Here is a 27625-nt window from a genome sequence, read left to right on the forward strand (position 1 = left end):
GATGCAGTTGGTCAGCAGGCTCTCTATAGTGCCTCTGTAGAATGTGGTGAGAATGGGGGGAGAGAGCTGTGCTCTTTTCATCCAACGCAAAAAGTGCATGCGCTGCTGAGCTCTTTTTACAAGAGCTCCGGTGTGTAGGGACCAGGTCATGTTGTCAGTTATCTGCACCCCCAGGAACTTGGTGCTGCTTACTATCTCCACTGCTGTGCTGTTGATGAAGAGTGGAGCGTGGCTGGACTGGTGCTTCCTGAAGTCAACGATGATCTCCTTGGTCTTGTCGACGTTCAGGACCAGGTTGTTGGTTCTGCACCAGTCAACCAGATATTTCACCTCTTCCCTGTAGTCCATGTCGTTGTTGTCACGGATGAGGCCCACTACTGTCGTCTGCATACTTCACAATGTGGTTGGTAGTAGACCTGGCGCAGCAGTCATGAGTCATCAACGTGAACAGCAGCGGACTCAGGGCGCAGCCCTGGGGGGAGCCGGTGCTCAGGGAGATGGCACTGGAGGTGTTGTTGCCCACTCTCACAGATTGGGGTCTGTCTGTGAGGAAGTCAAGCAGACAGTTGCAAAGTGGGGTACAGAATCCAAGGGGGGCCAGTTTGCTCACCAAGTGCAATGGTGTTGAATGCCGAGCTGAAGTCCAGTTTATTAACCTTGTAGATTGTTATAGTAACAATAGATCGAGCTTTGTCAGTGTGCCGTGTTTTACCCAGTTTCCCCTAGGGCAACAACGTAAATATTTGATTGATGAAACGTGATTATGTGCATGAGTGTATGTTTGTATATGTGCTTGTACAGTATATGTACAGTATGTGCATATGTATGTTTGTACAGTGAATGTATATGTACAGTATGTACATATGTATGTTTGTACAGTGAATGTATATGTACAGTATGTATATATGTATGTTTGTACAGTGAATGTATATGTACAGTATGTATATATGTATGTTTGTACAGTGAATGTGCGTGTGGATGTACGAACTTTGAGTGTGTGGGTATGTACTGTATTTGTGTATGTAAGTGGGAGCGTAGGTACCTATGCGTGCGCGTATGTATGAATAATTGTGTGTATGTGAGTATCCACACTATATTGACAAAAGTATTTGGCCACCCATCCAAATGATGAGAATCAGGTGTCATAATCACTTGGACCGGTGTATAAAATCAAGCACTTAGGCATGGAGACTGGTTCTACAAACATATGTGAAAGAATGGGCCGCTCTCAAGTCATTTCCAGCGTGGAACTGTCATAGGATACCACCTGTGCAACAAAGCCAGTGGTGAAATTTCCTCGCTCCTAAATATTCCAAAATCAACTTTATTATAGGAAAAGTGAAGAGTTTGGGAACAACAGCAAGTCAGCCACCAAGTGGTAGGCCACGTAAACTGACAGAGAGGGGTCAGCGGATGCTGAAGGGCATAGTGCAAAGACTTTCTGCACAGTCAGTTGCTACAGAGCTCCAAACTTCATGTGACCTTCCAATTAGCCCATGTACAGTACGCAGAGAGCTTCATGAAATGAGTTTCCATGGCCGAGCAGCTGCATCTAAGCCATAAATCACCAAGTCCAATGCAAAGCGTGGGTTGCAGTGGTGTAAAGCACGTCGCCACTGGACTCTAGAGCAGTGGAGACGCCTTCTCTGGACTGATGAATAACACTTTTCCATCTGGCAATCTGATGGACGAGTCTGGGTTTGGAGGTTGCCAGGAGAACGGTACATTTGGGACTGCATTGTGCCGAGCGTGAAATTTGGTGGAGGAGGAACTATGGTGTGGGGTTGTTTTTCAGTAGTTGGGCTTGGCCCCTTAGTTCCAGTGAAAGGAACTTTGAATGCTTCAGGATACCAAAACATTTTGGGCAATTCCATGGGATGGCACTTCAAGTTCATATGTGAGTAAAGGCAGGTGGCCAAATACTTTCTGTATGTACAATACATTTGACTCCCAGTATGTGCGGGAGACAGAGTACGGCCCCAGCCACCCAGAGAGCCCAATCCAAAACAGCAGGTGTGGTGCCCAGGGAACAATATATATATTTTAGTACATTTTGTCATTTACTCTACAGCTTACTGGATGTTGTAAATAGATGTATGTAGCTTGTATTTTGTGTTGTTTGTATTCTATGTGTAATAAAACATGCAACTGTACTATTTTTGTTTTCTCTTTGCGGTATACGGTTTGAGGGTTGATGAATGTTTGAGTTTGTTAATAGAAAATTGAAGAAAAAAAAAGAGTGAAGATGTGGACATTTTTATGAAAAGTGTAAGTCACAGGTGTCAAACTCAAGGCCCGGGGGCCAGATCTGGCCCGCCACATCATTGTATGTGGCCCGCGAAATCCTGGGAAAAATATGTTAATAAAATACTTCTTTTTTTTTTTTTTTTTACTAAATGCAAATATTTATTTCGATTTTGGCAGGAAAAAATGCATATTACATTATTATATAGTGTATTACAAAAATATGTTAGTAAAGATAGCATTAGGTTGTACATGAAAAAATCGAATACTCGAGTGCATAGGCAATGGTGTAATAATATGAAGTGATTACTGGTATTTATCAATGGTGTCAAATGATATATGTATATATATATATATATTTTTTTTTTAAATCATATCAATTTGAATTTTGATTAATCACAGGTTATTGACCGCATGCATGATTTTAATTAATAAAACTAAAAAACGGCCCTCTGAAGGCAGCCATTACTGCGATGTGGCCTTCAATGAAAACAAGTTTGACACCCCTGGTGTAAGTAAATACACATACACTGTAGCTGTTACATATACTGTAATATTGTACATGGTAAGTGTTATATATTGTATATATGTTATAAACATATATCAATATATATCATATACTGTACATGTATTATGTAAATATTACATATATGTTATTGTGGAGGGAGGTGTGGCCAGCGCGCCTGCAGGAGCAAAGGTCACCGCCTCTGTCTGTGGTGCTGAGGACGAGCACCATCGGATGGGGGCGGGGCATGTGCTGACGGCAAGACACAGCTGACAGGTGATTAGATTTCCCAGGTGGTACGTGTTAATCTAATCATCTGTTGTCTTTAACAGTTGGCGGCCAAGAGCAGGAGGGGAGAGAGGATATGGACGTGACTGAAAAGTCACGTTCTGCTGGAGAAAGACTTTGACAAATATCTATGCACATTAAAACTTTGTTAGAACTGCACGCTTGGCTCCTGTGCCGTGTCTATAGTGGAACTGCTAGGAAGCCACTTCCACGGTTATATTTTATATTGCTACTATGGTACATTTTTAGTCTATTTTTTTACATTTACACCAGTGCCACCCACACTGGTGTAAATGTAACTTAGATATTGGGTTTCACAATGTAAAGCGCTTTGAGTCACTTGAGAAAAAGCGCTATATAAATGTAATTCACTTCACTTCACTTCACTATTTTGTATCTGCATTGTACTTTCCATCCCACACTTTCCATCCTTTGTAACTGAGCTACTGTGTGGAACAATTTCCCTTGTGGATCATTAAAGTTTGTCTAAGTCTAATACAGAATATTTATATAGAGATGCATGCAAGGTAAGATAAATCATGGTTAGAAAATATGGATATAGTTTACACCATGTATAAAAAGAGAAATATTTTACGCTATATACCGGTGGTTCAGAAACCACCTCAGAAAAAAACTTGGCTCTCCAATGTTAATGACTAACATTAAAATACAGTAGCTTAGTAGGCCTATGTACTCATTAAAAACAAGGCAAAAGGTTTTATTTAACAAGTATATTTAATTGTTTTGGGCACTAAAACATTACACGCCATGCACAAACATCAACACTGACACTCCATACAGACTTGTCTGGCGTACCACAGTTTGAGAATCAGCGTTTCAGACCATATACAAGTTACATTATTAGCTGTCAACAGGGATTAGACTGTAGCTGCATTCTATGCTTCACATGTTGCAATGCATCCCACTTGTTGCTGGACCAGAAAATAAAATAAAAAAATACGTTATTCGAACCCTGTTCTCTTCGCCTTTCTCCCTCGCCCCAATTCTTCTCCATCCTATACAGATGGTATATAGAATTCTCTCGTCAATTGTCTGTCTTGGTAGTGCGAGCACCGAGTGTGTGTCAGTTTGCACATACTTGACATATATTAATGAAGACAGCGACGCAAAATAGAGGGAAAAAAAAATATCACAAATGTTCTTATTTCTTGTTTTTAACTGTCAATAGCTTTGTTATTATACATCATAACAGCTCCAAAAACACACACATTATGTCTAGTTGTTTATGCTATTTTTTTCCTATTTGGTGAAAAAAATGGCCTATTTTTCAAAAATGTATACTTTTTATTTTTTTTATATATTTATGAATATCTATCATAGCGTCTACTTGAATATACTACAAGTTTTATTTACACTAAACAAAATTGGCAGGATTTCACAGTAACATAATATAATCAGAATTTACAGTGATATAACCACAAATGACTGTAAAAAAAACATGTATCCTTTTGTTTTACAACAATTAATTATTTGACAGTAAAATACTGTATAATCAGTCATCTATATCACAACGAATGACCGTAACTTCAAACTGATTTGTCCTTTCAGGGCATCTGTAGACTATGTCACTACCATGAATTGATTTAAGTGGACCCCGACTTAAACAAGTTGAAAAACTTATTGGGGTGTTACCATTTAGTGGTCAACTGTACGGAATATGTACTGAACTGTGCAATCTACTAATAAAAGTTTCAATCAATCAATCAATGTTGCACACTCTTGTACAGTGTGCTTTGCTAATGAACTATAAAATTACATTTTAGCATTTAGTTGTAACGTTATTGCAATTAACCATAAATGTAACTCTGCGTTTACAGGGAATTACTGTAAAAGGAATGTAATTATTAGCCAGTGATTTGCTGTAAATGTATAATTGCATCCTTAACATTGTAGTGAAAAATATACTGTACTTTGCTGATTCTTCAGAAATATTTTTTGTTTTAAATTTTCAAATAGCTTTGTAAATATACATCATAATGTCTCAAAAAAGACATACAGAATGGTGTCTAGTGATTTTCAAACTGCGGTACACTGGCTCCACCTAGTGGTATGCGAAAGAATCACATTGTTTTATCTTCCTATGTTAATACACAGTGTTACTGTTCAAACTGTGTGTAATGTTACAGTGTTATTAACGATATTAGTTGGACTGCTTTGTTTTTAATAAATATTTAGGCACACTACGCTACTGTGTTTTAATGTTGGTCATTATGATGGTACTTGGAGAGCGACGTTTTTGGTGAGAAAAGTTGAGGACCACTGGTCTAGTTAAATACTTGACAAGTCATATTTAAAAAAAACAAAAAACATTTGAGTGACATTTGAAATGTTCAATAGCTTAACTTGGTGAAAAGCACTACATGCAGCAGGTCTAGTTTAGTGGAAATGCGTCGTGCAAAATTAAAACCAACGAGGCAAAAAGGGAAAGTGACATTTAAACCTTAAAGAAAGCCTGCGATGAGGTAGCGACTTGTTCAGGGTGTACCCCGCCTTCCGCCCGATTGTAGCTGACCCCGAAGGGAATAAGCGGTAGAAAATGGATGGATGGATGGAAAGCTTAACTACAATTTAATGGTCAAATAGGTTTTGTGGATCCACTTGCTTTTTGATTTGCTGGAATCAAGCCCAAATGGCTCCTTTAATGCAGAAGGTTCCAAACCCCTGCCCTTGCGGAAGAGTTGGGAAACTGAATGAATTATAACAGGGCCCATCGATGAAGCGGTGGTCGGTTCTGGAGTCAGCCAAAGTAAATAATGAGTTGCCAGACCTGGAGATGGTACCTGTGACAGGTACGTACTCGAGAGATTGTCCAAGTTGACTGGGGGTCCGACACCTAAATTCCGGCTTGGCCACAGTACAGGCGGTCACTTTCAGATGTTGTGAGACGACGGCTTCCCAACTGCATAGGCTCTTCAACCCTCTGGTGACCCTGCAGTATGCAAGACTTGAGACGGTAGGAGCTGCAGTGTCCAGACAGAAAGAAATCCAGGTGCTTAGCCTGGAGAAGGTCGGCCAGCAACACTTTTACTTTGCCTCTCCCTCAGATGATTGTTGAGTCTGACAGCCAAGGACACCAGTCCATGGAATGATGAGGTTCATCTCTGGAAGCTTACTAGTTATTCTTGGTTAAAGACCAACATTTTTTTCCAAAATGTCATCTTGGTGAAAGTTTATTTTTTAGGTCTTTTTGGGTTTTGGCAACACCTTCACTCCTTTCGAAACATTAGCATCCTTCAGTTCTTTCTTTGCCAGAATGCTACTTATTGTTGATGCAGACTACCTGTACATGAGTGCTATTTAACTAGCGGCCAAGCGACATCATTCCAGCACCAGAGTTCAGTTCAAAACTTTGGAGACAAACATTTTTGCAGCAAATTCCTAAAAAAACACTTGAGTTTTCCTGTTGTATCGAGGAACTTGGACCACTGTAAACACATTGGCAGATCCTTGCTTTGACATTTTAACTTTGCTCGCAAACATAGAACACTGGGGGCCAAACATGTTATTTGCAGAACCGAGGCATTCCTCAAGGGACCCCTTTAAGTCCTCTCCTTTTTGGTGATTACATTTTTTTTTTGCAATAGGATTAATGTCACTAAGGTGTTGCTGTAGCTCGTTTGCTTCAGATCCAGTCAGTAGTCATTTTCATCATTTGGGTTATTCATCTAAAGTTCAGTTAAAAAAACTTGTGAGAGACTCACATTTTTGCAGCAGATTCTTAAAAACACTAAAGTTCTGTCATCTTTGACTACCATTTTTGCATAAGGTCCTTAAAAACAGCAGAGCAAATGTCCACAGTAGTGGATGCTTATTCTTCAGAATATACACTACAAGACTCATAGTGAAGGAAGAGGTCCACCACCGTCCTTAGCTTTCTGGAAATGTGGCCCCTAAAAAAACTTTTGAAACGAATTCCTTCCGGAATTCAACAGTACTGTTATGGATACTTAATTTTTTCTTCCTTCCTTTATTCCCTTGACTCTACAGGTGTCAAACTCAAGGCACAGGAACCAGATCTAGCCTGCCACATTTTTTTTATGCCACACAAAAGCCTTGAAATAATATGAGTCAATAAAGCACTTGACTTTTTCTGACTAAATGCATTCGTTCTTTCCATTTTGACAAAACAAAATGTGCACTGCATGAAAAAGCACATATTTTAAACTTTAATATCCAATAGGGCAACAAGTATATTATCATACATGTTTTTGTTCAAATAAAAATAAATACTTAAATATCTGCTTGACTTATGATTTCAAGCAAGTTACCCATCTAATTGTACACTGGAAAAAGGACAATAGATTTCACGGTTAAAAATTGGCAGCTAAATTTAGCAGATTTTGTACCGTAAAAAACAGCGGTAGCGTTTTTAAATGTACAGTAATATGCTGTAAAAACACAGTTTTGGCGACTGAGCTGCCGGTTTTCCCGCACAATCTACAGTTGTTGTTTTTTTTTTTACAGTGTATTTAAAAAGGGACAAGCGGTAGAAAATGGATGGATGGATGGATAATGATCAAATACTTAGGCAATTGCGTGATAAAATTATGAGGCAATTCAGTATACATTTACAGTGCAGAAAGTATTCACCACGCTTCACTTATTTCACATTTTGTCCAAAATGGAATACATTTATTTTTGTAAATGCAGTTCTTAATTTGATATTATTTGACACAACCAGCTATTCCAAGCTTTTCTTTTGGAATCAAAAGCCTTTTTAAATCAAATTCTACATGAGCTTAAACATCTGCTTGCCACTTTGGTGAAAAACTTGCTTTGAAATCAGAAGTCAGTTGGTAAACAATGGCAATACTCAAATAATCAGTCCCTCAGGGATGTTGGCAGCCTCAATAAAATACCTCTTTTTGCTGCAGCATTTTCAAAAAGCTGCAGGGAGACATTTGATTGGTTAGACAGTCGCGTTCAGGTGCTGATGGAACAAATTCGATTGGCCAAAAGGTGGGGATTGGGCTGTGAGGTCGCACATAATTTGCGTGATTGGAACATGGCGAAATCCTGATTGGTATCACAAAGCTCCCGTGATTGCGAAGTGACCCACGAAAAAAAACAAAACGTTTGACTCCCGTGTGCCTGAGACTGAGCCAATCAGTGGCCACGATACTGAACAGATTTCTCTGATTGGTTTTGTCTTTTCTGTAGTTTAGATTTATTTTTTTATCTAGCTATTTTAATGCTTGAAAATGTTTCTGTAAGGATCAAAAAATGGTCAAATATTTTTTTTAATTGCCACAATAGTTAAAGCGCCATGTGGCGAGGGACATATCTGTAAAAGTTCACTTTCACTTCAAGCTTATTTCAATATTGCATTTTTTGAGAAGACTTAAACTGTCCAAAGTTGTTTAGGATGAAGAGTATAAACTATGTACATTTGTATTTTGCAACAAATCTGAGACATTGTCAACATTTAGGTGTAACTCAGATTAAATTGTGGTTAATTGCTTTAGAACCTTACGAATCAAATCGATTTGGGGAAAATGCCCATGATACCTGACCCCAGTCTACACCATCAATTAAAGGGAAGATAAGATACGACATTTTTATCCTCCACTTTATTAGAGAGTCACTTATTTTTACACTTATGACAATATTTTAGCCTGACAGTTAGAGACTTATTAATTTGCAGCTCTGGACATAGAAGTGTCATGAAAACAGCAACTAAGAATTTAGCATGCTGTGGAGCAAGTTGAATATTTGAAGAAAAAAAAAAGAAAAAAGGTTAAGCTGAAAAGGGTAGTAGAAGTAGGAGATCCTACCACTAATGACTGAAATACAAGACCTAACACATGTTAATTGTATTTGTCTTCTTGGTGAAATCTTATTCAGCGGCCCCGACCATTGTAAAGTATGAGTGTGACATGAATGTACAATTGACAGAAAACACTAATAGAATCATTCTTAAAGCGATCCACTGTATGGTGTTTTTTTTTCATTTATATGACTCAATAGTTTTTAGTTCATATGCATGTTTAACACTATGATCCATGAAAAACAAATACTGAATGGTAGATCAGTACTCATTAAATGAGTTTACACAGATGACGCACAGTATTTTTATAGAAACAAACCCTTTCCAGCTAAGATGCTCCTTTCGCTCTCAACTTAGACAGCAGCATTTCGTTCTTGCGACATTCCTGGAGGAAGAAAAAAAAACTTCATTTCATCACACATTGCAGAAACATTTTTCTCTGCTTTCATCAACCTTAAAAAAAGAGACATACAGCGGTACTTCGAGTAACGGCCATAATTAAGTCCGGTAGTGACGTTGTTGGCCAAAACATACGTGACGCAAAGCAAGTTTTCCCATAGTAAACCATGTACAGTCGTCGCTCGTTAATGCGGTTAATTGGTACATTACCTTGGTAAAAAATTTCCGCAAAGTAGAATTATTACTAATAAATCAAATACTTTAATAGTTAGAGCATAAAAAAACGGTTTATAACCTTCTAAATAAGTTTTTTTTTTAACATTGTTAAAGCCCGCTAACCATGAAACACTTGTCATCCAATATAGTAGCCTTGAGTGGGTTTTACTGTTATGGTGTTTATTTCAAACATGTATACAATTACAATATGATACTTCACACATTTCAAGTTTCTCATTACAACGCGTCTAAAAAGGAGTAAGAAGAAATATATCTTATTTAATCCTACCCCTGTTCGTATCATAGCAGTTTTGAACACATTTGTTTGTATTTGATTTGTAACACAACAGTGAATACATAAATAGACGGTTAAATAAGTAAATAAATAGACAAATAAGTATGTCAATAATGAACAAATACATAAACAATAATTAAAGTTGTCAAATAAATAGTTGAGTGATTTTAAGATGATTTTCAGGAAGGTTCAGGATATTTATCAGGATTCTTCTTAGTGCTTCATGAACATTTTGAGTTTGAACAGTTTCTTAAACTGTATCATATTAGTACATTGTTTGACTTCTTTGCTGAATACATTTGTTGAGAAGAATTGTTGTACATTCTTGAGTAGCAAACAATTTTAGCTGTTTGCAAATCACCAAGTCATTTAATTTTAATATCTTTGTAACACGGTTAATGAATAAAGTGTACTTTTGTCAGTACTTTTCCATATTTCTACACAATAACTTAGATCTGATAACACTAGCGAGCAGTAGATAATATGGAGTGACTTTTGGTCCAGGACATGTTTAGCTCTATTCACTATTGACATATTTCTTGACATTTTAAAATACAGAACACACTGACATCCAGAAGGATTCTCTAAGCGTCAAGGCTGTGGACATCAGCCGGCCATTACAACACAACCCCTTTGTGAAAATACTTCATCACAACCTGAGTAATTCCTCTTAGTTAGAACTGGGCTTACATGTGCTGAAACAACAGGCGTAATCATAGATAACAATATATCTATGACACAATGATATAAAGACACGCTTCCAAGAAAATACTTCAAGGACCAGGAAAAACAGCACAATTACCACCTCTCTAAATAGCACTGTTGATTTTGAGGACTATACTGTCATACAAAGAAAAAAAAACGTCGGATATTCACAACCCACAGTGAAGGCGGTATTATTTAATTATGCATACCCATTTTCTGACGTGGGTAGAAACATTTTAAATACAATTTAGGGACTATAGAGACCCAAATAGTGTTTGTAACCTTGGTTTTCGTATGATTCGTTTTCTGATTAATTAACTTTTTAAATAATTTTGCTACAGTTTTCAAACACAATTTTGGTTATTGTACGACCAGACATAATTTGTAACAAACTAGTCAGTGTGCCCGCCCATCACTCCACGAAATCCAGTACCCATGAATCCCACACGCTGGCGACACGATCTCTGTGTTTTATTATTGTGTACGACTGCAAAATAATCCACCATGGGGCAAAAGAAAGTTACGGGTACCAGCACTTTGATGAAGGTCAGAAACACGTTTGAATTAAAGAATGGCCTCAAAGGTGTGGCTCTCTCCTCCCATCGCTGTCTTTGCTAACAAATCTTCAATAAAAGATCATTGTGATATTAAATGTTTTTTTTATACATTTACGGTATAAGTATTGCCCATTGTTTTCTGCTTATAAAACTATAATTATTCTCTGTAAAATGTATTGTGTGCAAGTATTTTTGGATGTTTAAAACAAATTAATTTCATTATTTCTTATGGGAAAAATTGCTTTGGTTTTTGTACAATTCGATTTTTTTGGACCTGCATATCCAGGTACCACTGGAAGTGTAAGCAATGAAATAGTCAATATAATTGACATTCATCCATTACCTCTTTAAAATCTTTGACAGTTTTGAAATACAGTCTCTGTTTGTCAAGCAGCTCGAGGTACTCGTCGTTGAGCTGATCTCTCCTCATTTTGTTCTCCTGCTTCTTCTTTTCCATCTGCATGCAAACAGGAAGTGTACATCTCATATTTACTGATTTTATTCCACACGACACAAAAAGATGCAGCACCAGGAGAGATAGGTTTAGACCTGGTTAAACCTCTAACGGAGTAGCCGTACCTTGATGCGACTCTGTTTGATTCCCTCCACAATCTGCTCCATTTGTCTGAGGAACTGTTCCTTATCTGCTGAGGATGACATGGCCCTGGACAAAAATATACAGATAATCAATAATACATAAAAATTGCGATTATATATATATATATATATATATATATATACACATATATATATATATATATATATATATATATATATATATATATACATACAGTACAGGCCAAAAGTTTGGACACACCATGACTATTTACATTGTAGATTGTAACTGAAGATATATTGACACCATTGAAAACCATTTCAGGTGACTACCTCTTGAAGCTCATGGAGAGAATGCCATGAGTGTGCAAAGCAGTAATCAGAGCAAAGGGTGGCTGTTTTGAAGAAACTAGAACATGTTTTCAGTTTTTCACCTTTTTTTGTTAAGTACATAACTCCACATGTGTTCATTCATAGTTTTGATGCCTTCAGTGACAATCTACAATGTAAATAGTCATGAAAATAAAGAAAAAGCATTGAATGAGAAGGTGTGTCCAAATTTTCTCTCTCTCTCTATATATATATATATACATATATATATACACATATATATACACATATATATATATATACACATATATATATATATACACATATATATATATATACACATATATATATATATAGGTAAAAGCCAGTAAATTAGAATATTTTGAAAAACTTGATTTATTTCAGTAATTGTATTCAAAAGGTGTAACTTGTACATTATATTTATTCATTGCACACAGACTGATGCATTCAAATGTTTATTTCATTTAATTTTGATGATTTGAAGTGGCCGGAAAAGGGTGGAGTGCCATCTCCGGGTTGGGGAGGAGATCTTGCCCCAAGTGGAGGAGTTCAAGTACCTCGGAGTCTTGTTCACGAGTGAGGGAAGAGTGGATCGTGAGATCGACAGGCGGATCGGTGCGGCGTCTTCAGTAATGCGGACGCTGTATCGGTCCGTTGTGGTGAAGAAGGAGCTGAGCCGGAAGGCAAAGCTCTCAATTTACCGGTCGATCTACGTTCCCATCCTCACCTATGGTCATGAGCTTTGGGTCATGACCGAAAGGACAAGATCACGGGTACAAGCGGCCGAAATGAGTTTCCTCCGCCGGGTGGCGGGGCTCTCCCTTAGAGATAGGGTGAGAAGCTCTGCCATCCGGGGGGAGCTCAAAGTAAAGCCGCTGGTAGACGGCTGCGTTGACCCTGGATCTCAGGAAACAGAGTGGACCGACACCAGCAGATGACATGGCACCCCAAACCATCACCCAACCATGCAAATTTTGCATTTTCTTTGGAAATCGAGGTCCCAGAGTCTGGAGGAAGACAGGAGAGGCACAGGATCCACGTTGCCTGAAGTCTAGTGTAAAGTTTCCACCATCAGTGATGGTTTGGGGTGCCATGTCATCTGCTGGTGTCGGTCCACTCTGTTTCCTGAGATCCAGAGTCAACGCAGCCGTCTACCAGCAAGTTTTAGAGCACTTCATGCTTCCTGCTGCTGACCTGCTCTATGGAGATGGAGATTTCAAGTTCCAACAGGACTTGGCGCCTGCACACAGCGCAAAATCTACCCGTGCCTGGTTTACGGACCATGGCATTTCTGTTCTAAATTGGCCCGCCAACTCCCCTGACCTTAGCCCCATAGAAAATCTGTGGGGTATTGTGAAAAGGAAGATGCAGAATGCCAGACCCAAAAACGCAGAAGAGTTGAAGGCCACTATCAGAGCAACCTGGGCTCTCATAACACCTGAGCAGTGCCAGAAACTCATCGACTCCATGCCACGCCGCATTAACGCAGTAATTGAGGCAAAAGGAGCTCCAACCAAGTATTGAGTATTGCACATGCTCATATTTTGCATTTTCATACTTTTCAGTTGGCCAACATTTCTAAAAATCCCTTTTTTGTATTAGCCTTAAGTAATATTCTAATTTTGTGACACACGGAATTTTGGATTTTCATTTGTTGCCACTTCAAATCATCAAAATTAAATGAAATAAACATTTGAATGCATCAGTCTGTGTGCAATGAATAAATATAATGTACAAGTTACACCTTTTGAATGCAATTACTGAAATAAATCAAGTTTTTCAAAATATTCTAATTTACTGGCTTTTACCTGTATATATATATATATATATATATATATATATATATATACATATATGTCTTAATAAGGTTATCCAAAAAATAGTGCTCGATACCGTAGTAGAGCGCAATATATGTATGTGTGGGGAAAAAAAAATCACAAGACTATTTCATCTCTACAGGCCTGTTTCATGAGGGGGGTACCCTCAATCGTCAGGAGATTTGAATATATATATATATATATATATATATATACACATATACATATATATATATATACATATATATATATATATATATATATATATATATATATATATATATATATATATATATATATATACACACACACACACATATATATATATACATACACATATACACACACGATTGTTGAAGGACCGGAATTGATGTTTACGCTGTCCTGTATTTACTTACATGTTACGTACATTGCGTAAGTTGTTTACATAAGTAAATTGAAAAATAAAACAAACGTAGACCCACGCTGATGTCCGTGTTGCTTCTACACTACCGGTACATGTATTCATTTATACAATTTATTACTTTAACATATTTTCAAGTAAAGAAAACATTTTTAAGGCGTGGTGACTTTTATTTTGTTTTGTGGTAGTACTAGTAGCGATTTTCTTGTTCATTTACAGAATTCGGTCAACTTGCATTGGTTTCACTTTATCGAACAACGCAATCAAGTGACGACGAGGCCTGTGCGCGCTTATACTGGAGTCTGATAAACATTTTACTTTTAGTGTAAACAGTCAGGTGGGAAAAACACTTAGGCCTGCAGTGTACACATAGTCTTAGAAACATCCTGTGAGTCAGATTTAAGATGCTATGGCCGGCACATTACCCGTGGGCCATAGTTTGGACATCCCTGGTTCACGTAGTTGTGTGATAATAGGGGAGGTCCAACCTGCTACCTTTAAGTTGTGCCTAATTAAGTGTATGGTAAGTGTATCCTACCACAGGTAGTAACATTAAATACAATTAAAGTGAAATGCACTTACTGTTGGAAGTTGTCATGAATGGAGTTCAGCAAATTTACCTTAAGTGGAAAAATATTTCTCATTAACATGTAACAGGTAAAAAGGGAGAAAAATGTGGAGAAAAAAAACAAACAAACAAAAACAAACGACTGCTGAGAATGCTTACCTCCTTCTCAAGGTAAACTTTTTTGTCATCTAAGGTATTATACAGTGTGAAGAACTGTTTGGTCTCTTTGTGTGTGGCAGAAACTGAAAAAATAAATACAATTCAGATAAATATTTGTTCAATTTGTTTAGGGATCCCTTTGACTGTATACGTTTTATTTTTTTAGGAAGACCTACCTTGACTATACAGTTCAACGAATCTCTTCTGGTACTGTGTTAGTTCTGCACGACTCGGCACTTCGTCAATTTTTCTCTGCAAAATGGCAACCTCACGATTCCTCCGAGCCTAAACATTGACAAGACAAGTACTACTAAGCCAATAAAAACAATTATTGAACAAAAATAAATTACGTATATACCATTATTTTTGACCAGGTTTAAGTTTAGGAAAGTGAATTAATGTAGGTAAGTACAACATTAATAAATTGAACAGTGTGAATTTTTTTATTTATTTCTAGTACAATTTTACCTTGGGATATGTTGGCCATAGCTTATGCGTTTTCCAGGATACGAGCGGTCTCTTGGCTAATTGTTATGCTTTGGATTCCGAGCAAAAATGTTTGGTTACGATCTTTGTTCGTTACGCTAGTTGGTGTAGTTATTGTCACAGTGAGCCCCGCCAGATCAAACATCTGGCCTTACTAGCTAACAATAGTCTTTAGCTACGGATGGACATAACCTTTCTTTTTTCAACCATGGGAAGGAAAAAAGGGAGTGTGAAGGACACTGTTAAGTGGATGATGTTCATTGAATTAAAGAAAAAAAAAAATTCAAAAACATGACAGACTGTGGAGGTAGCTAACTTGGTGAAGCAGTTGTACTGCAGCCCTGCTAGTCCGCACCATGCTGAAGCATAATGAGTCGATTAGGCCTGGGTTGGTAAATAAATCAATTAATCAAACAATAAATGAAAATTAACTTGATAACTTTACCAACATTGATTAATTGCCATGTTCATGTGTGTTTGTTTTCACTCTGTGCATCGCCCGGAGCACCTGGGTGCGTTTATACTATAGCAGAATTAAATGAACGGAGTAAACCCTCTTGTCAGTCATCCACAATCTTTGTCTCAGTGGGTGGAAGTGGCATCGCTAGCTTACACACACAAGATTCCCGGACAGAGCCTCGGTAGTCATGGCTCGCTAGTGAGAAGCGCCGCAAAGTAACAAAAATGAGGAGGAAAAACGATAATTGCAAAACTAAATTTCCCAGTATGGGAATATTTTGGCTTCAAACCCAATGAGCAACATTAGCCCATCAACACGGACAAACGAGCGGGTATAACCGAATTAGTTGGAAAATGATGGCAAAAAAAAAAAAAAAAAAAGACAACAAAAACCATCCGACCCAATTTTTCCAACTGGGGAAAAACTGAACTTCAGGATGTTCAATATTTATTTAAGTAAAAGTTTTGCTAACATAGGTTTAGAGTCCATTTTATTTGTAGGTTTGTTTACTTTGTTAGAGGGATGTAACGATTTTACAATTTCATATCATGGTTATCATGACCAAAATAATCACCATTATCGCAGTCTGTAGAATGTGCTCACAAAGTACTTATAGATCACTGGTTCTTAACCTTGTTGGAGGTACCAAACCCCACCAGTTTCATATGCGCATTCACCGAACCCTTCTTTCGTGAAAAATAAAATGTTTTTTCAATTCAAGAAAAAGTTATGGTTTTTTTACTGGTGCACAAAATGAACTGTGCATGAACATCACCTTGTTCAAAGAACAAAACCAACACAGTGCATGAACTCACAACAAATTACACACCTTACACACACATTACCGTGAATTGATTAACGTGGACCCGACTTAAACAAGTTGAAAAACGTATTCGGGTGTTACCATTTAGTGGTCAATTGTACGGAATATGTACTGTACTGTGTAAACTGTACTGTTTCATATAACGTATTCTCTTCCTTTGCAATCTACTAGTAAAAGTTTCAATCAATCAATCAAAAAACCTGCAAATCAGTTGTTGGGGGTATCCATAATACGCCGATAGGGAGAAGTTTTTATTTACACGATAAGTAGGACGTGTCTTTACCTCCGTGGCGGAGGCTCCGCCGAACCCCTGAGGCCGACTCACCGCACCCCTAGAGTTTGATCGAACCCAGGTTAAGAACCACTGTTATAGATACTGTTAGAAAATCCACTATTGTGCATGTTTTGTGTTTCTTATGTTTCACCGATAGTGTTTTAGTCCTATTTGATCTGTTTTAATTGCTCAGCTTTTATGGTTTTAAATATCGGTTTGTACTCTAGCACTTTAAGATGTATCTAAACTAAAAGTGCGTAGCAAATAACATCTATTATTTATTATTTTTGGCGGGTGTTGTGGCGTCCTACTTTGTTCATCGGTCCTTGAAGCACCGTAAAAATACTTTGTCTGTATTTCTCTGAGTATATAGCGATCACTCTGTGCTAGACACCAAAGTTTGTAGGTTTAATGTGCACAATTAAATAGCTTAGTTCCTCATAGCACAATGCGTTTACATATGTTTAGATTGGGGTATGTTGTTTCTTAATGGGGAAAGACGGTAATGTTTCTTGTTTTCATTTTAGCATTTAAGCTAATTTATCAATCACAGTTTTTCAATCATTTTAATTTTAAACGGTAATACTAATTGTCTGGAGGGTACAATTTCCAGCCTGTGTGCCTACACATACAGTATGTATACCGGTACAGTATATACTTCAAACGCATTTGTAAATTGACACACAATTTCCGGAAATTTAAAATTTCTACTTACCATGAGCAGCCGGATCTTTTGTAGTTTGTCTCTGTCTGTATTATATTGTTTGTGTATCAATTGATTCCTTTCCTAGAGGATGACAAATGATGCACTGAAAAACTGATCATCTGATTGTCTTTGTTTCAGAGACTTTTCAGATAAAAACAAGCAGACACATCTAGAAAAAATCCTGTGATGTCAGCTTTTACAACATTTTCTATAAGTCGGACAAAAGTAATAATAGACTGTAAATTGGAACAACATTTCCAAACATTTGTGCATTACAGTGTGGCTTTAGAGTACATTTTGCCTAAACTTGAGGTAAGCTTGTCAGGGACAGTTCCCAACGTGCCCTCAACCCCGACATCATCCACTGAATACCTTCTCCTCCTCTGTACCCTGCCCAGATGCAGTCTTCAACTCCTCAATGCTCTGTTGCAGGAGGGCCATCTCATCCTGGAGGTAGCATTAAGACAAAGACAAAATGAAGCGAGGCACGACAGGAATGAGGGACAATAGCAGACTTACTCTGCAGTGTGTACGGAACTCCTGCTCTTGCACTTTCAAAGTGTCATTCATTGTTACCAGATCCCTCAGCTTCTCCAACATGCTGTTAAATAGAAAAATACATTTACTGTGCTTGAATAAAAATACAATGTCATTGTCAAACTACTAGTGCTATCGCGATTAGTCGAATGACAATTACTTTGGTCGGTGCTTAGGTTTTACTGTTTACCGGTAGCCAGGCTGGCTAGCTGCTTCCAAATTACTCATCCTTTCTTTAATAGCTGCAAAAAATGCAATAAAAATCTTACAAATCTCATTTTCACTAGAGAACGAGGATTTGCTCAGTTTTTGACACACTCGACAAGAGCGAGCAGGAGGAGACAAGAAGCCATTCTTAGCGCTAATCTACGTTGAAGGTACGGTAGTGAAACAACAGAATACGTTTTTTGTACATTTGAACATAAGTCCAACTAGGATCGCATCACATCGGAGAGTAAGTAGCTATGAACACAAATAATAGCAAATAGACTAATAAGCCTATAGAAAGAGAATAATGCAACTAACACAGAGCAAGTATACATACCGGTACACATCCGAAAGCAAAAACATTACGCAATACGTTACGTCAGCAGCCAAATGAGCTTTTGGAACATGTTTTCAAATGGTTTTAGTATAAATAATATGCCAAATAATATATCGCATTACCAAAACAGGCTGCAATATATATTGCTGTATACATTTTATGCCATATCACCCACCCCTAGTTTGGACAGGCTACTTTGCAGTAATATTTCTACCCCTTACACACAAGTGTAAATGTTACATGAGCATTTAAAATATGTTAAGTGTTCATATTTTTGGTGTCTAGAACAGATTTATTGGATTTACATAAATTCTTATGGGAAAACCTGCTTTAGTTTTAATTTAATTTGGTTTTCGTCTGACCTCTTGGAATAAAACACTAACAAAACCGAGGTATACATTTTAATAAACAAAGTAGTGCCTCATCATTTCCGTTTCTACATGGTGGCATTTACAGTATGTCACCAGCTATTTGTATGGCGCGTGACGGAGTGACTGCATTAGCCGGCGGCTACGCTGCGCACGTGAATGCGTGCACCTGTTTGTGTCGATATCTGTAGAGTGATTACAGCGCGGTTTTGTGTCTGTGTTTGTCAGCCCTTCCTACACTTGAAAGAGAACTACTCATAATCATCATCATCATCAATAACCTGCAGTCAGCTTGACCTTCGATGTCCTGAAAATGAATCAGTTCCTTTTTCAGTCTCTCAGATTGCTCTGTTGCCTGCAATACACATGAAGGGAGACAGAAAAATAGGAAAAGAAAAAGAAAAAAGAAAAAAGAAAAAAAGAAAACATTTTTGAAAATTATAAGCGTTTCTTTAGTGAAGTGATGTTTTAGGGTTGTTGACAACAGGTTTCATTATAATTTAATTCAAACAGAATTGTCACAGTTTTAGCGTTGTATGGAGATTTGCCAAAAACAACAAAAAAAGAAGGGAACCGGTTACAATTCATTTTTTTGCATAAATAGCTGTTTTTTTCTTACCTCGAGCAACTTTTTCTTCGCCTTGTTACAACCTTTCTTTACTTCTGCATGATTGGTTTGTAGCTATTAACACAAAGACAACACATTTTATTCAACACAAACAGACATACACAAACAGCTAATAGTTAGCAAATACATAAGAAATTAATGCACAAACACAATTGAGATGCTTTTATAAACATACCAAATTACAACAGATGGTGCCAGATATTTATTGAATTGAGGGTTGTCAATTATTATTTATGTATTATTCAGGGGATTACACTTATCCAATCTTAAAATGAAAAGTACTGTTCTTGGCCAGGCTCCATTTCATACAAATGAATGTTCCCTTATTTGTTTTATTATCCAAATTTGTTCCGACATCAACAGTATTTTTCTGTACAGTCACAGGTAATGAAGATTATTGTAGCTCCTAATTAGTCAACTCAACTAACGTGAACTACTAACCTCCCCAAGTTGGTTCTTCTTCTGCTGCATCTGTTTGTTGAGAGAGGCTACAGCTCGGAGGTGCTGGTGCAATGGGCCATAGCGCTCCGTAAAGTCCTCGGAGGATATCTCCAGGTGCTATGAAAACAGAGAAATCCAACAAGCAGGATTTTATAAGTAAGTAGTTTTGTATGATTGCGGCCCAACCAGAACTCATGTTTGTAATTAATAAAATTACAACCATTAATTATTAGAGGATGTCAAGACTTACATCTTAATATTACATTACGTGATTACTTTAGATATCACTGTATAACTGTAGTCCTTACAATATATATATATATTTTATTTTTTGCAATAGCAATGTGGATGTGTCTTGATTTGTTTTTTAGCTTCTATGTCAGGAGTTCTTTCTCGATTTAAAAGTTTGATCCTTCGTTCCCCTGTAGCCATGTTTATTATCAATGAGGCGTCACTTCTTCCGGTTGCAAAACTTGCTTGAATGCATGACTGAAGTAATGTTAAAAGCAACAGAATGAAAATGCTAATAGTACTAATAGCTGACAAGCTAAGATACGCAAAAATCTGTTATCATCTCTTGCTTTAATGAATATGGATCATGTCATATACCAAAACTGTTCGACATAGCCCTAAATGACAGCTGCCACATCATCACGGGAAAGCTTCAAAAAAACAACTGTACCGGGTCTCTGTGTGTCAATCAGCATCTGCCCACCACACCTTAGATGACTAGGTATCGCTCAAGATGAATGGAGAACACAGGCGACAGACATCAGACACCCCTTGTATGGCTATGTAGTACCTACCCCACCACAGGCTCCGATCAAGGGCCAGTTTTGTGCAGACAATCCTACCCCTTTCAGTCAAACAAACAAGTAACAAGAACCAACATCTGGGAAGATGAATGGCAAAAAAAATGAGCTCTCGAATGGCTAGACAGAGGAATCACACCAACGGAAAGCCGTGTAGTTGTCACTACTTTGGCTGAACAATCTGGAAGTCCCTTAATATACTGCATGTGGAACAGGGGAGGTGCAAAGCATTGACGAAAGTCTTGCATTTATTTACAAATTAGAATGCATACACAAAAAAACATACGTTTGCTTGCCCCATACAGGGATTGTGAATGATCTGCAAAATTCCCCAAAAAAGTGCAGTTCTCCTTTCAGAGTTCTGTAATTTCCGACTGTCTGTGAGGCCGTGAATGTGTACAAGCTAAGTCCTGACCGGTGATTGGATGAGCAAGTGAGGAAGGCAAGACAAAGAGAGTGGGAGCGGGAGTCTCTGTGTAGGTCCAAGTAAGAGAAGACGGCTGAATGTAGAGAACAAGATTGCGGATGTTATTTTTCTATAAAGAGATTGCAGATCGACCACCGCGTCATCCTTTCAACCAGAAGCTAAAGTATTCCATTCTCACACAAACCATCACAATCTTGGAGGTTTTTAACTTCAGTCGGGATGTCGGTAGACCATGGCAATTTTGGAGAGTCTCTTGCAGAATCCGGAAGAGTTGGCCGCTCTGTATAAAGTACTTATATCCAGTGTATACGTTAAAGATTTAGGTCTCAGTTACACACCTTCACAGCATACTCAGAAGCGATGAGTTTGATCTCCTCAGACTGTTGTCCAACTATATGACCAAGTGTGCTGGCAGTCAGTTGGCCCTGAAAGATAAAGACTTGTTAAAAACTCACACCTGTACAAATCATATTAAACTATGTAGTTTTATTGGAAATAATGATAATAATTTGGTAAAAAAGCCACTGCCTGGCAAGTACATCTGTACTGTGTGTGTCAATCTGGAAAAAAGTACTTAAGAGAAAGGAAGGGACCACTAAGGACACGTTAAACATAAGTAACTGACCTAATTAGTAAAGAACTTATAGTATACCTCCTCAAAACGTACTGAAAAGTGTATCCATCACCATTGCAACTTCAAAGGAAGCTAGTTCAGGCAGTTTCAAACACACAACTCCACATTCCTTGTGTGTTTAGGTAACTTTTAAAAATACAGTTTTTACAAAAAAAAACGTTTAACCCTTATTATGAATTATATTTATATGCCATGAGTACCCACAGAAAAACAATTCAAATTGTTTGAACCATCAAACATTACAAACTGCAAAAAGTTTATTTCAAAACATTGGTCGTCATTGTATCTCAACAGTACATTTTGAAAATTTGAAAAAAAAAAAAAAGACTTTGGTCTACCTCTTCGTCAGCCATGGCAGCCATTCCGGTTATCAAGCTTTTAATCCGTACCTATTGAGGAACACCAAAGAAGAAGAATTGCTCACAAGCAAAATTAAACCATGTGTGCTTCGTAGAGTTGTGGTATCAATTCTTTTTTATTGGCCATCTGTATATTCTAAAAAAAAATAATAATAATTATACATATCACACTAATTTCTTGTAACACATAACTAAAATGTTATGTTCTGTCAGATATATATTAGTATATATATTGACCTACATTGCTTTTAGCATCTTCAATAAACAAAAAGTGGCCCCATATCTTTCTAATTTTCTGTATGCGGACTAAGCTGGAAAATGCTTGGGTTGTTTGGGTTCTCAAATATTTTGGGACCATGGAGCCCTGACAGTCGGCTCTTCTAATAATCCTCATCCTGATCCTAGTGCCTTGCTCAAGAGCACCTCAACAGTAGTTAGGATAGTTGTCTCCAACAGCTAGTGTATGCAGGGAAATTCTAAATATGACCATATTCTATAAAGATAACTAAGAATTATACAGTTTGAATCAGGATAACCAAGGTTCACATTTTACATGAGAAATCTTATGGCAAACCATGTGTACGAATGAATGAATTGCAACAGGTTAATTATCTCCTGCCATCTAGTGGAAGATAATTTAAATGGTGTGCCTATCACTATACATTGCTGGCATAAATAGATGAACACATACACACATAAGATACATTATTTGTAGTAAATAAATGACTTTGCACCAATTAAATGATACACAGTTGCCTGCAATGTTGTTCAATTAAGGACACTCAGGGCCAGATCTACTAAGATCCAAATATTACGCACTAAAAAGCGTGTGCAAACCATAAAATGTAATGTACTATTAGTCAGCATGTTGCGTGCGATCTACTAACACTGTGTGTGCAACTGAAAAGTGGTGCAGACCGTCTTATTTAAATGAGGTTTTTGCGTGTACTATACGGACAACTATACAAACTTTCACCACGAAGAAACTTGATTATTTACTGCACATTCATGTTACTATGCTCAGCAGCAGCAATGTACCACTTTTTGGAGCATTTTAGAAACAGTCCTGTGGCGCATCTACAATGGAAACCACTTTTTTTTGCGCACTGAAGGTGCGCTCAAGGGAGAGGATGTGGGGCTAACTGCGAATGTTAAGAAGAATGGGCATGTGGATGCATACAGTAAGAAGTTTTTTTTCTCCATACAGGAGATATGTTAATGTATGTTCTATGTATAAAAAATGGTAAATGGGTTGTACTTGTATAGCGGTTTTCTACCTTCTTTAAGGAACTCAAAGCGCTTTGACACTATTTCCACATTCACCCATTCACACACACACACACTGATGGCGGGAGCTGCCATGCACGGCGCTAACCAGGCCCATCAGGAGCAAGGGTGAAGTGTCTAGCTCAAGGACACAACGGACGGGACTCGGATGGTAGAAGGTGGGGATTGAACCAGTAACCCTCAGATTGCTGGCACGGCCACTCTCCCAACCTCGCCACGCCGTCTTAAAAAAAATACCAGCTGACACGCATTAGTAGAGTTTGTTTTAATCAGCCCCTTAAGTCATCCAGAAGCTATACAATTATAGAATGATATTGATTAGACTAAATATCGATTTTTTTTTACAGTCTATATGTTGACAAGCATATGTAGAATGGAGCTGCAGCGTAATCGCCTTCTTTCATATAACTGTGTCAGTTTGCATATACCTTTCAGACGAGATAAATAAAGACGCACATTTTTTTTGATAAATTAAACTGCGTGTGCAGAATAATTATATTTGCATCTTCTCTTCCCTGTATTGTGGGTGTTCTGATGATCGGCATATATTCTGCATATCCAAGAGCAGACGTACATTGTACAGGGTAACAGAACAAGAACGCTGATGGGCTGCCACTTACGTATTGGCAGGTTCAGGTTACATACCTCCTCCGCTGCCCACATAGCTTCTTCCTCTGACACCTCTGTCACATGGTCCTTAGCTGAAAGAGCTTTTTTGTCATCCAGCTAAAAAAAAAAAAAAAAATGCACACCCATTTTTATAACTCAAACAGTGCAACTACTCAGTAGAACTCTTTTAGCAAGGGCTGCATTTGAAACTCCATGTTGCTGTTCCATTTTTCTTCAAGTTTAAAATGCCAAGTTTTTGTGATGAAGGAGGAGAAAAGGTTAAATATTTTCAGCACGTTTTACACTTTTAATGCAAACTATATGGTGAGAGATTGAACAACTAACTGGACTCTTTTTAGAGATAAATAATCTGTTTGTTGAAGCAACTTCTGATATTATGACAGCCCTCAGGCTTTTTGGGTAGGACTCCTTTAGCATGGCCCACTATTCCTTGCAAAAGCGCTTCCCATATCACCCTATATACAACCACACACAGGAATTTCTGTCTGGGGATGCCATTCCTTTGTTGATTAGAATTTTTTCTTTGGGTCGTTTTTTACTGAACATTAGGTTGTTTAGTAGAAGCCTGACCTTGCTTGGCACTCAGCATCAAGGGTTGGAATTGGGGGTTAAATCACCAAAAATTATTCCCGGGTGCGGCCACCGCTGCTGCCCACTGCTCCCCTGACCTCCCAGGGGGTGATCAAGGGTGATGGGTCAAATGCAGAGAATAGTTTCGCCACACCTAGTGTGTATGTGACAATCAATGGTACTTTAACTTAACATTTTGTAATATAATATAGAACCAATGTAAGAAGAAAAGCAAAATATCAAATAAAAACACACAAAATGCATACCGGTACTAACTTTGTTTTTCAGAAAGATAATAGTTTGGTTTGATGAGCGACTTCTTATTTATTTAATTAGGAGAGACCATATGGACAACATCTGTTTGTTTGTCTTTCCTTTGTTTTATAAGGTCTCAATGGGTGATATTGTAGCATCATCTTTTTAAGCACTGGTGCAGCTCAGAATGGGTAAAACGATAGAGATGCATCGACGCATTAAGAGTGATACTGTGTCCCTCGATACGCTGGTGAGTTACTTAAGAAAGAAGCACGTCACCAGCGCCAAAGTGTGCTTATAAGTAAGCACTTATTTAGGCTCACGAGTAAAAAACAAAATCAGATGAGTGGCGTGTCGCATTTTACATCGCATTTTGTCATAATTATTGATCTGAATTGGACTGAGAAAAAGCTAAAGTTCCTAAATAGTGAGTGATCTTATAGCCCCAAACAAGACAAACATTCTTCTTTCGCTGCTTACTATATGGCTCATTGACCGGAGTTGCACGTTTCATAAGTCTTTTTACACAACTATTCAATTTAAAAAAAATTATACCTTCAAACTATTATTTCTATTTCTATGTCAAATGTATTGGCATTTTTAATTCAGCAGATGGTGCCATAATGAAACACCAACACAATACCAGTGCAGTATCAATACAGCTAGTGAGTGTGTGTGTGGCACAAACTCTCTGTGGGATCATTTATCCATCACTATGTGCAGATCGTTAGGGGTAGCATGAGGTGGAAGATCATCATCACCGAAAATTTTAAATTAAACCTTGGAGGCATTGCGGAGATATTTATAAAATACTTCCTTCATACTTCCTCCAAACGAGCTGTTTGGAATTTGCCAAATTTGTGACGTTTTTCCCAAGTCTGACGTCAGCAGATATCTCCACCCGAAGAGCTTTGCCCAAGTCCACTATTTTAGCGGACTTGGGCAAACACTGACACTGTGGTCAATAAGCTCATTTTCTCTATCCTCTTGTTGTGGGGCAGATTATCTCCTATATGCACATGCATCCTCCGCTGTTGCCATTTTTTCTAACTTATATCCGTCAGTAGACTTTATATGGAAGCGTCAAAAACTACAACATTAGCAACAGCATTGTTAAGCTTCGCCAGGCTGGAAAGCATTAAACATGTAGTTACAGGTCCATGGTTTAATAGTATTGTTGATTTTCTGTCTATCCTTCCAGTCAGGAGTTTATTTCTTTTGTTTCTATCTGCAGTTAAGCCCGATGCTATCACGTTAGCTCCGTAGCTAAAGTGCTTCACCGATGTATTGTCGTGGGGATAAAAGTCACTGTGAATGTCCATTTCGCGTTCTCGACTCTCATTTTCAAGAGGATATAGTATCCGAGGTGGTTTAAAATACATATCCGTGATCCACAATAGAAAAAGCAGAGAGAGTGGAATCCAATGAGCCCTTGTACCTAAGTTACGGTCAGAGCAAAAAAAGATGCGTCCTGCACTGCACTCTAATACTTCTCTCACGTTCCTCATCCACAAATCTTTCATCCTGGCTCAAATTAATGGGGTAATCGTCGCTTTCTCGGTCCCAATCGCTCTCGCTGCTGGTGTAAACAATGGGGAAATGTGAGGAGACTTTCAACTTGTGACGTCACGCTACTTCCGGTACAGGCAAGGCTTTTTTTTATCAGCGACCAAAAGTTGCGAACTTTATCGTCGTTGTTCTATACTAAATCCTTTCAGCAAAAATATGGCAATATCGCGAAATGATCAAGTATGACACATAGAATGGATCTGCTATCCCCGTTTAAATAAAAAAAATTCATTTCAGTAGGCCTTTAAATGTCGTAGGACAATTCTGTAGTTTTAAGTCTTATGCAACCACTTATCGTAGTTATTTAGTTTTACTCTGTCAATCTAAAAACCTTCAGTTTGGTTTTGAATTAAGTTGGACGGATCGTAATAAAGATGAAAAAAAGTTCTGAAACGATTTGTCTTGATCTCATTTACTAACACAACATTTTATCAAAATGAACTGTATTATTATTGTAATATCTCTACTTATGTGCCGAACTAACCTTGTCTTGTTTGCTGAATCCATGACGCCTGGAAAAAGAGAATGAATCAGTACATTATTATAGATTATGATTTTTTTTTTAAGTATATCCATTATAAACAACAACGAGGAATACATATATTTGATTTAATAGGTTAATGATGGATTTATCATGCTTATCATTTGTTTTTTTTAGTTTTGCATCATTCAATAAAAAGCAAAACAGATTGACAAAATCTGAAAACAGCTTCTGTGTTTCCCATTCATACATTTATTTTTTGTGGTCCACCAATATTAAAAATTTGGACTACCGAGAATGTATCTAGTGCTACCTGTTGCTTTCGCTCATTACCACATTAATTTAATTTGGAAAATCCTACTTAACTTCATAGTTTAGTGTGATTATATATATATCAGGCAATCCTGAAACCCACTACAAAGAACATCAACTACAATAAAACTGCAAACAAAACAAACACACATTGGGCAACACAAAGAGCAAC

General features: G+C 37.7%; 1 protein-coding gene across 1 annotated transcript in view; it reads right to left on the reverse strand.

The window, feature by feature from the left end:
• Window positions 1–8611: 8611 nt before the first annotated feature.
• Window positions 8612–27625, reverse strand: part of ccdc93 (CCC complex scaffolding subunit CCDC93) — a 28572-nt gene continuing 9558 nt past the window's right edge. The window contains exons 8-23 of the mRNA XM_061926255.1: window positions 27145–27172; window positions 24282–24362; window positions 22329–22379; window positions 21695–21781; window positions 20118–20234; window positions 19668–19730; window positions 19330–19403; window positions 18119–18200; window positions 17972–18046; window positions 17609–17680; window positions 15027–15135; window positions 14851–14933; window positions 14706–14743; window positions 11577–11661; window positions 11341–11454; window positions 8612–9210 (exon numbers count right to left, since the gene is read on the reverse strand). Coding sequence (XP_061782239.1) covers window positions 9154–9210; window positions 11341–11454; window positions 11577–11661; window positions 14706–14743; window positions 14851–14933; window positions 15027–15135; window positions 17609–17680; window positions 17972–18046; window positions 18119–18200; window positions 19330–19403; window positions 19668–19730; window positions 20118–20234; window positions 21695–21781; window positions 22329–22379; window positions 24282–24362; window positions 27145–27172 — 1216 coding nt within the window. The 3' untranslated portion in view covers window positions 8612–9153. The remainder of the gene's footprint in view (window positions 9211–11340; window positions 11455–11576; window positions 11662–14705; window positions 14744–14850; window positions 14934–15026; window positions 15136–17608; window positions 17681–17971; window positions 18047–18118; window positions 18201–19329; window positions 19404–19667; window positions 19731–20117; window positions 20235–21694; window positions 21782–22328; window positions 22380–24281; window positions 24363–27144; window positions 27173–27625) is intronic.

This window comes from Nerophis lumbriciformis, linkage group LG31, assembly GCF_033978685.3.
Source record: "Nerophis lumbriciformis linkage group LG31, RoL_Nlum_v2.1, whole genome shotgun sequence".
Taxonomy (NCBI): Eukaryota; Metazoa; Chordata; class Actinopteri; order Syngnathiformes; family Syngnathidae; genus Nerophis; species Nerophis lumbriciformis.